General features: G+C 47.9%; 1 protein-coding gene across 1 annotated transcript; it reads left to right on the top strand.

Moving 5' to 3' along the window:
* Positions 1 to 2,409: 2,409 nt before the first annotated feature.
* On the top strand, positions 2,410 to 10,150 carry LOC134663371 (beclin 1-associated autophagy-related key regulator). The gene is made up of 9 exons (XM_063519734.1): positions 2,410 to 2,650; positions 3,208 to 3,441; positions 3,822 to 4,010; positions 4,302 to 4,429; positions 4,526 to 4,600; positions 4,933 to 5,005; positions 8,111 to 8,232; positions 9,419 to 9,520; positions 10,029 to 10,150. Exons 1-9 carry the CDS (start codon positions 2,472 to 2,474, stop codon positions 10,148 to 10,150), a joined length of 1,224 nt encoding a protein of 407 aa, XP_063375804.1. The 5' UTR covers positions 2,410 to 2,471.
* The last annotated feature ends 480 nt before the right edge of the window (positions 10,151 to 10,630 follow it).

Genomic DNA, 10,630 nt, shown 5'->3' with positions numbered 1-10,630 from the left:
TGGCGTTCTAGTATGGTTCTAGTGTTCATAAGAAAGTAGCTCAATTTGAGCAGCAGCGTCTGGAAGACCTAGATGCTAAGCGTCATATCCGCAAGACGCGACCTAAGCCCTCCTACACATACACCCACAACTCGACTGGACAACTCCATTGCGCATCGTGTGACCGCATCTTCAAGACAAAGTTTGGTTTTGCGAGCCACATAAGGGCATTTCATAATCCGGATAAGAATTGTTGATGGGGTCGCCATTGCCGGATACGGCAAGGAAGAAGAGATTCGAGTGAGAGGGACGTTGATACACAATTTTCTAATTTCGATGTTCGATTTTCGAATTTCCTCTGTACACAATTTACTTGACACATAGCTAAACTGTTTGTTGTGCTCTACAATGTGTTATTTTAGTTAGTCTTCGTGGAAAGAGTGGAATGTTTGAGACCTATAAGGGGCCTAATACCTACATTCCACGACTCTTCTCTTTCCGAGCAGAGTCAATGTAATAGGTTAAGATCAAATGTGATTTTCATAAAGATTACGTATGAGTATGAGTTTTCTAAAACCTGTTACGTAATGTGTGGTGGTGTACATGACTAAGCACCATTTGACTCCCCTCTAATCCCTTGAGAGCGCTACTTACACCAAAACCATAAAAGCCTAATTCCCCTTATCATTTCCGCCGTCATCTTTATATCCTTTTTCCTTATCTGTTTGGGCCAAATTTAATGTTTCCCGAAATGCGCCGGAAATTACATTCTGGATGAGTCTTTGTTTTGCTTGCTTTGAAACAGTTACTGACTTGCAATGCAATCATATCTTACATGCCACTAATAGAGAGAGCTATAAGCGTGTAGTGTATCATAATTATGTTCATAGCAGTAGCAGTAAAGTCTTTATTGTACAAAAAGAAACATAGTAAAAGTATCTTACAATTAGAAACAATTAAGTAAAAGGACGCAATAGGCAGTTAAGTAATGGTTTGGTGCACTTGTACTAGATATAACTATCAAAGCAACAACTATTGACTGGAATTTAAAACAGTGCCATCCGATGAATTCTAAATCAATTCTAAATCATTGGTCTCCAAATAACATAAGAGCAATAAACATTAAACAACTAAAATCTAAAAGCCGTGTTGACGATATTTCTCCATTTTCTCAATTCTCAAACGTCAGACGACCGTAAATTCTTCCAGCAAACATCGTGTGCCGAGCGGACTCGAAAATGTAAAGGATACCCTGACAAACTTACATTTGCGGCCACTGCAGTCGCTAGTTCACTAGATACAGTGGAATTGTGTTTGGTGAAAGTAGTTTGGAGCTTTCACCGCTGTTCTCAGTAAGTTGGCGATGGTATAAAAGATAAGCCAATGCTGGCGAACGTTCAAACGGCCTTTTCGGCGGCGCTCCGCTAGGATCAACATGCTCTAACACTTATCTTTCTTTTAAATTTGTTTGGAATGTGTACTTTAACATGAATGTGATAAAGTCTACCTGTTTAGGGTTCTTTGGTGTTGCGTCGCGTTTTAAATTAGACTGAGCAAGAGCAATGGCTTAATTTTCTTAATTATGTAGTTAAAATTGCACGATTTTGTCTATTAATGGCTGGGACGAAGTTAGTGGAATTGTTTTTCAAGGGATTTAGTCTACTTAATGCTAGGGTGTGTAATTTTCGAGTACCGGATTATGACATTGGATTGCAATCTTGATCAGTGCAAGACAAACAATGTGTCCTGCCCATTTCCACATTCACATAATGCCATCCACATATTACGTCACAGCAACAGGGGTGGGAGGGGTCATAGCAAGTGTGACAAAACGTATTTTAAATATAGACGGTCAAGCAAATCTTGTCAGTAGAAAAAGGCGCGAAATTCAAATTTTCTATGAGATGATATCCCTTCGCGCCTACAATTTTCAAATTTGCCGCCTTTTTCTACTGACAAGATCTGCTTGACCAAGTATACCTACCTATCTCTTTCCTATGAAAAAGTGTGATAAGGGGAAGGGGGGTCTAAAACATCGAAATTTTGTGTGATGTGATTAATGGACTAATTAATCTAAGTACTGTGTCTTACGTAGGCCACCTTAATTCTATATTATCTTAATTTTTAACTTGATCTCGATTAATATGCAAATTAAATACAACTATAGATGGTCAAGCAAATCTTGTCAGGAGAAAAAGGCGCTAAATAAAAATTTTCTATGAGACGATATCCCTTCGCGCCTACATTTTTCAGCCGCCTTTTTCTACTGACAAGATCTGCTTGACCAACTTACCACTTTAGATTTTATAAATTAATTTTATTTCATATTATGCTTGTCTGAATATTATAACGCGTCTACTCAAACGATCGTTCGCTAGCGTAAAACGGAACGCTTCCCAGTTCCCAGCTGATTATTGACATGTCGAGTTGACGTTGTTGACAGTTCGACAATTTTGTCAAACAATAAGCGTACATCGTAGAAGCAAAAAACTATGGCTTTAAGTTATTTCACAGAAAGTGAAGCCCCGAGAGACTTTCGAATATCGTCCACGGAGAGTGAAGGACATTACACAAAGTGCCTACTATGTTATACTGTGAAGAAAAACTTCTACTGCCCGGATTGCATTCGTGCGGGCAACTTCGTACATTCATCGATGCCTTATGCAGACAGGTAGCTATATTTTACATAACTTATGTTTATTTCTGATGACTCATTAGTTGAAAAACACTGTTTATATACCCACCAATTTGTATAGTCGAGATTACTGTATTAATTTCTTGATATCTTGATCCATATGTCAGCGAAAGTATGGTTGGTTTTTGTGAAGGTTTTTGGGTCTCTGCAACTGCGTAGTGCGATTTGCGAATGAAAATTTGCAACTTATGAATGTAACTAGTTGTTTTTAACCTGTAAATGTTGCTGGTGTCATGTTTTATGAAACAATAATAGTCTTTCGCGAATTATTTCTGTAGAAGATTTGCACTCTGAGAGAAGGGTTCGCTAATCATATTATATGACTGTCGGGACTGTCCTAGCATCTGGCCATTCCGGCAACTGACTTGTTCAATTATTAATTGAACAAGTCAGGATTGTTTTTCAAAAAAATTACCCTGTATTTACTTGAACATTTGACTGCATAAAGCACCTAGCTGATTTTAAGCCTGATGTTTATTTCATTCTGTTCCTCAAGCTCTAGTATTGTTCAACAACAACTTTTATATTTTCAGATTCTCAGAGAAACAAGGCAAGCTGTTACGTCTGAAAGCAAACAGGAAGCACATCCTCGACCGCTGCGAGAAGCTGATGGCCGGCAAGTTGAAGAGGGACAGCTTAATAACAGAGGCCAAACAGTCACGAGACAAGCTGGACCTTCTGCGGCTCGCCATCGAGCAACGGAGGAATGGGCTTGATGAGAAGAGGAAACAGTTGACGGAGCTCACACAACTTAACAATGAGCTAAGGTATGTAAGTATTATATGCAGTGGCTAAATCAGTGCTTGCAATTCGTAAGCAAGATTGGCACTCGGAAGTTCAGCTGATAGATTAGATCCACTGCCCATTATTTGATTGAACTGAAATTTTGCATACATATGTAAATCGGATGACAGTGCAGTATTATGATTACATGAAGCTGATCTGATCATGGAGACAGTAGGTGGCCATGGGAACTCTGTGAAAACAATGCAAAATAATTGTGTTTGGGGTTATTAGAATTGTTTAGATGTAACCTTGTACCAAAAATGAAATCTTAGCTAGAATTTTTTTCCTTTTATTGAAACCGAAATGTTGCTTGCAAATGTATCAATTTAGTACGAAATTAATTGTGTTTTTGTATCTCAAGGTTAAAGCTCCCCCGCTACCAGAAGCGCGTGTCGCACCTGGCGGCGCACGCGGCGGCGCAGAGGCTGGAGCTGCACACGAGACACAACGCCTGCGCCGACAAAAACGCTGCCCTGGCGGCGCTGCGGAGAGAAAGAGTGCGGCAGCTCAACAAATATATATTCCCCGTCTACATCAGTTTAGATACCAGGTACTGGTACAGTTTAGACTCCTTCTTAAAGGCTGACCTACAGGAGACTTTAATGACCAGTCCAGACGCGCCAAAATGCATGCACTTATGCACTACAGTGTCAAGCAGCTTAATAAATACAGTCAGCAGCACAAGTGGCTAAGTGGTGAAATAACGTTTGTTAATTTTCTATGTACATATTATGTAATATTTACATTGTGCTGTCTGTAGGACTGCATAGATTTGTAACGAAGATTTGTGATGAACTTACGTCGCGTAATAGGTACCCGTTTGGCTTTTGTGTACTTACAGTGACAGTATAGAAGACATGGAGTTCCTGGGAGGAGAGCCCGAGGAAGAGCCCCCGACGCGCACACAACTACACATCGTGTCGCCCTGGCTGTGCGCGGACGGCGACCACTCGCACGTGATCACCTGGGGTGAGTGTCGACTAGTTAAGGAAGACACACACAGTTAGGAGCTTAGGAGAACTAGGGTGAGCTCGTCAACTGATTGATTTTAAATGACTTTCGCAGCGAAACAGAACAAAGAAGCGTCATTGACGGCGGAGCCGGCAGACAACCCCCTGCATCGCACGGTAGCGGCGTTAGGTGAGACCTGTCCTGTTCCCTATCTACTACAAATACTGAACAGCTATTTTACCTGATTTTATTAATAAACCTAAATATTGTTTTGTTTTTATTAATTAATATAGACCACATCTTTTTTTGTCGAAATAGAATAACAAGGATACTTTTGTAAATAATAAATTAATAATGTTATGTTGAAATGAACCGGCAAGTATTAAACGCAGACGACCGAACGTTCACTGTCGTACTACTAGCGCTTGGAACTAAACATAAAAATGAAAGCACTGTCCGTCATAGTGTTGCGTGTTGCATGTAGCCGATATGAAACGAGTATATGTTGACATGTGGCGCAGGGCTGGCGGCGCAGCTCGTGGCGCTGCTGGCGTGGACGCTAGACGCGCGGCTGCCGCACGCGCTCACGCTCAGGTAATTATTTTGATCGAATGTTAAGTCGATTATTGCATTTCTAATGCAATAATCCACTTAACATTTTTTATTCATGTATTAGATAGACCAGCGAGCAGGAAAAATATTCGGAATTCCATGATGCATTTAGAGCCGTGAATAGATTTTAACAACGTTTTTTTGAGGTCTAAAAGTAATTATGAGGTTAGATGGTCGTCGATTTTGGGTGAAAAATATTTTATAATATAAAAAATAAATTTTATTATGAAACTGTCACGTTTTTTTTATTTATTTTTACTGTCGTAATAAATGTTAAAATAAAATTGTATTTGTACTCTATAAAGGCCCATTTATAGGTTTTGGGGCGAGAAATCGTATGACATTATCGTATGATTCGTATGCAATAATCGTCAGGCGATTATCGTATAAAATGTTTACACTCGTCACACTCGCCTACGATAATGTCATGCGATACTCAAACGGAGATTATCGCCAGGCGAAATAGTTTACACGGGGAGCTGCATTCTAGGGAGATATTTACATGAGATTTCTCGACTCATAAACCGGTTCTCGTATGACATTTTTTCACGTACGTGCGAGTATCGCACGAATCGATGCGAACCGATTTTCATACGAGTTTTACCAGTCAACTTACGTGATTAGTTACTAATCTTTTCACTATAGGTACTGTCAATATTCTTAGTAAATATTTCTTGTTTCTCACATTATTTTTAATGTTAATATACTTTAAGTTGCATTTACGAGTACATATATTAATATTGGCTCTAATAAAGTGACGTTGCTTTTAAGAAAAAATAAGTTGCCGGGAAACGAAAACATATAAGTATACCTACACGGTGTTTCTGTGATATCTGATATCTGACTATACTCTGAGGGGTGAAAACCTACATATAGGTCAGGAAATGAATGCTCAAAAAACGTTGTAGAGGGAAATGCTAGGAACACAATTTTTGACTCCGTAACTTTGTTTGGACTAGTTAGGAGGTGAACATATCAAAAGTCCCCGGCCGTAGCCCCGGTGCTGGGGGGTAGAGGGGGGTAAGAAGGTCGAATTTTTCGGTTTTTCATTGATATCTTGGAAACTTTGCGTCTTAGCGACATGACTACTAAGACAAACCGAAAGCTGATAAAATTAGTTACACGTTTTTCGATATCATGAACAGTTTTTGAGATACCCGCTCTTGAAAGTTTAGTTAGGGATTTTAATTTTATCTTGATATCTACATCAGTGAAGCTGTTAGGCCATGTTTGGTATCATTTTCGTATAAATCGGGAGTGCTGAATTCATTTATGGTATCTAAGTAAAACCAACATTTAAAAAAATATAATTTTGAAAATCCCTCTTCACGCTGAACCAATTTCGTTGAAATTTGGTATAGAAATAGTTTCAGTCTCGACATAGGACATAGGATAGTTTTTTTAACCAAAAGCATATTTGGAGGGTGTGAAAAGTGGGGTGGAAATTTGTATGGGGAGTCAATAACCGCTAAACCGGTTTAGACGAAATTTAGGATGGTATACATCTGTGATTTAGATGAAAATGATACCAAACATGACTTCAAACCTTACCTTAAGCAGTATTAATCTCAGGAATTCAGTTTCGTCGACGAAGTTGAATTCCCCCCATACTCCATTTCACAACTTTAAAGGATGATTATTGAGATAAAAAGTATCTTTTGTCCTGTCTTGGGACTCGAAATATATGTATACTAAATTTCAATTCAATCGGTTGAGCGGAATCGGAATCGGTTTAAGAGTGAAAAGGAACTTAAATAAAAAGGTATTTGTTTAAAGTTTATATATTTTTTCTTAGGAATGGTGTCAATGTGATACTAAAAATGAATTCAGCACCCCCGATTTATACGAAAATGATACCAAACACGGCCTAGCAGCTTCACTAATGTAGATATCAAGATAAAATTGAAAGCCCTAAATAAACTTTCAAGAGCGGGTATCTCAAAAACTGTTCAAGATATCGAAAAACTTGACTGGATAAAACTTGTAACTAATTTTATCAGCTTTCGGTTTGTCTTAGTAGTCATGTCGCTAAGACGCAAAGTTTCCAAGATATCAATGAAAAACCGAAAAATTCGACCTTCTTACCCCCCTCTACCCCCCAGCACCGGGGCTACGGCCGGGGACTTTTGATATGTTCACCTCCTAACTAGTCCAAACAAAGTTACGGAGTCAAAAATTGTGTTCCTAGCATTTCCCTCTATACCTTCTTATTGCTTGGCCTAATATGTAGGTCAAACAACAGAACTTTTACCTACTCAATGGTAGGTAGATATGTTGTCATAAATTTCGAAGAGTCATAATATGTTAATGTTTTCTATGGAGAAGCAGATTTGTTTTTGCGATTTCGGGGTGGACTCCACACTGTACAGTAAAAGCTGTTCAGTACGACCTACATAATTCACCTCTCAGAGTACCTATGGTCAAACATCACAAAAGACACTGTGTGAAAAAAAAATTGTTGTGCGTTTTGGCTATTAATAAAACATTTAAAATGTCCCAAAAACGCATAAAATAAGGACTTCAACAAACATGAACTCGAAAATCTCGAAATACGATTCTCGCATTAAAATTTTGTTTACACGGCGACATCCAATCATCAAAGACGAGGCGATTATCGCTCCTTCTAGTACAATATCGTATGTTTAGTTTACATGATACTATATTTTTTCTCGTGTTACGATAATCGTGCGTTCGAGGCGAGAAACTCGTACTATCTAAATGGGCGTTAAAGGTCTTCGGAATCCATGAAAATGACAAGTAAGTTTTCATGTGACGGGGCACCTAAACAAGAGATGAACCACTAAAACCAAATTTCTATAAAAAAATGTAACATTTGTCGGGTCTCTCTCACATCTTGTACGGCTCGGCCACGACATTGAGCGACTTGCGATGGCGGGAGCGATAACCATAGGTCGGAGCGAAAGGTCCGATCGTCGTGTCACGCTCCAACCTATGGTTATCGCTCCCGCCGTCGCAAGCCGCTCGATGTCTTGGCCGAGCCGGCTTATGAAGTCGGTGGAGAGTTAGCACGACGATAACTCTCGTATTGTGGACAAATCGAGTGATCCGTGGGTGTTAACCCCACAGCGAGTACTGCAACTGGCGCGTGTCGGAGGCGGGGCTGCGCGCGCGCGTGCTCCGCTTGTGCGCGGGCGCGGGGGCGCTGTGCGCGCGCGCGGGCCGCCCCGCGCCCCCGCCGCCGCAGCTGGGCGCGCTGGCCGCGCTCGCCGCCGCCGCCGCCGCCGACGACCCCGCGCTGGGACGGTACCGTGACTATATCTATGTCTAGTGTCGGAGGCGGGCCGCCCCGCGCCCCCGCCGCCGCAGCTGGGCGCGCTGGCCGCGCTCGCCGCCGCCGCCGCCGCCGACGACCCCGCGCTGGGACGGTACCGTGACTATATCTATGTCTAGTGTCGGAGGCGGGCCGCCCCGCGCCCCCGCCGCCGCAGCTGGGCGCGCTGGCCGCGCTCGCCGCCGCCGCCGCCGCCGACGACCCCGCGCTGGGACGGTACCGTGACTATATCTATGTCTAGTGTCGGAGGCGGGCCGGCCCCCCCCCCCCGCCGCCGCAGCTGGGCGCGCTGGCCGCGCTCGCCGCCGCCGCCGCCGCCGACGACCCCGCGCTGGGACGGTACCGTGACTATATCTATGTCTAGTGTCGGAGGCGGGCCGGCCCCCCCCCCCCGCCGCCGCAGCTGGGCGCGCTGGCCGCGCTCGCCGCCGCCGCCGCCGCCGACGACCCCGCGCTGGGACGGTACCGTGACTATATCTATGTCTAGTGTCGGAGGCGGGCCGGCCCCCCCCCCCCGCCGCCGCAGCTGGGCGCGCTGGCCGCGCTCGCCGCCGCCGCCGCCGCCGACGACCCCGCGCTGGGACGGTACCGTGACTATATCTATGTCTAGTGTCGGAGGCGGGCCGGCCCCCCCCCCCCCGCCGCCGCAGCTGGGCGCGCTGGCCGCGCTCGCCGCCGCCGCCGCCGCCGACGACCCCGCGCTGGGACGGTACCGTGACTATATCTATGTCTAGTGTCGGAGGCGGGCCGGCCCCCCCCCCCCGCCGCCGCAGCTGGGCGCGCTGGCCGCGCTCGCCGCCGCCGCCGCCGCCGACGACCCCGCGCTGGGACGGTACCGTGACTATATCTATGTCTAGTGTCGGAGGCGGGCCGGCCCCCCCCCCCCGCCGCCGCAGCTGGGCGCGCTGGCCGCGCTCGCCGCCGCCGCCGCCGCCGACGACCCCGCGCTGGGACGGTACCGTGACTATATCTATGTCTAGTGTCGGAGGCGGGCCGGCCCCCCCCCCCCGCCGCCGCAGCTGGGCGCGCTGGCCGCGCTCGCCGCCGCCGCCGCCGCCGACGACCCCGCGCTGGGACGGTACCGTGACTATATCTATGTCTAGTGTCGGAGGCGGGCCGGCCCCCCCCCCCGCCGCCGCAGCTGGGCGCGCTGGCCGCGCTCGCCGCCGCCGCCGCCGCCGACGACCCCGCGCTGGGACGGTACCGTGACTATATCTATGTCTAGTGTCGGAGGCGGGCCGGCCCCCCCCCCCGCCGCCGCAGCTGGGCGCGCTGGCCGCACTCGCCGCCGCCGCCGCCGCCGACGACCCCGCGCTGGGACGGTACCGTGACTATATCTATGTCTAGTGTCGGAGGCGGGCCGCCCCCCCCCCCCCCGCCGCCGCAGCTGGGCGCGCTGGCCGCGCTCGCCGCCGCCGCCGCCGCCGACGACCCCGCGCTGGGACGGTACCGTGACTATATCTATGTCTAGTGTCGGAGGCGGGCCGCCCCCCCCCCCCGCCGCCGCAGCTGGGCGCGCTGGCCGCGCTCGCCGCCGCCGCCGCCGCCGACGACCCCGCGCTGGGACGGTACCGTGACTATATCTATGTCTAGTGTCGGAGGCGGGCCGGCCCCCCCCCCCCGCCGCCGCAGCTGGGCGCGCTGGCCGCGCTCGCCGCCGCCGCCGCCGACGACCCCGCGCTGGGACGGTACCGTGACTATATCTATGTCTAGTGTCGGAGGCGGGCCGCCCCCCCCCCCCGCCGCCTCAGCTGGGCGCGCTGGCCGCGCTCGCCGCCGCCGCCGCCGCCCACGACCCCGCGCTGGGACGGTACCGTGACTATATCTATGTCTAGTGTCGGAGGCGGGCCGCCCCCCCCCCGCCGCCGCAGCTGGGCGCGCTGGCCGCGCTCGCCGCCGCCGCCGCCGCCGACGACCCCGCGCTGGGACGGTACCGTACTTTACATATAGCTTCTTATATTTGAATCACTTTTAGATATTTACTACCACGCAAACTGACGTTTAAAAGATACACGGCCCCGCGCCTTCCTTCGCCCGGTAACTTTCGATTTTTTATGGCGACGACGGCGAGAAAGCGTAAAGTGGACGTTGGGTCCCGCGTCGAGCCGACGGAGTAGCGTCGGTGACAAACGCCACGTTGCAGGCTAGCGCGCCCGGCCCGGGACCGAGCGGCGAGGAGACCGCACGTGAGAAGTCTCCAGTCGTCCCGTCCCGCGGCCGTGAGGATGCGGCGAGGAAGAAGATATCGGGTGTCCTTAAAACCGACGCTACGACTTAAATGGCTTATAGTATAGAGCGACAGCCGAACGGGCTGC

Source organism: Cydia fagiglandana, chromosome 4 (assembly GCF_963556715.1).
Source record: "Cydia fagiglandana chromosome 4, ilCydFagi1.1, whole genome shotgun sequence".
Taxonomy (NCBI): domain Eukaryota; kingdom Metazoa; phylum Arthropoda; class Insecta; order Lepidoptera; family Tortricidae; genus Cydia; species Cydia fagiglandana.
The sequence above is the reverse complement of the archived record's forward strand: the minus strand, read 5'-3'. Positions and strand labels throughout refer to the sequence as shown.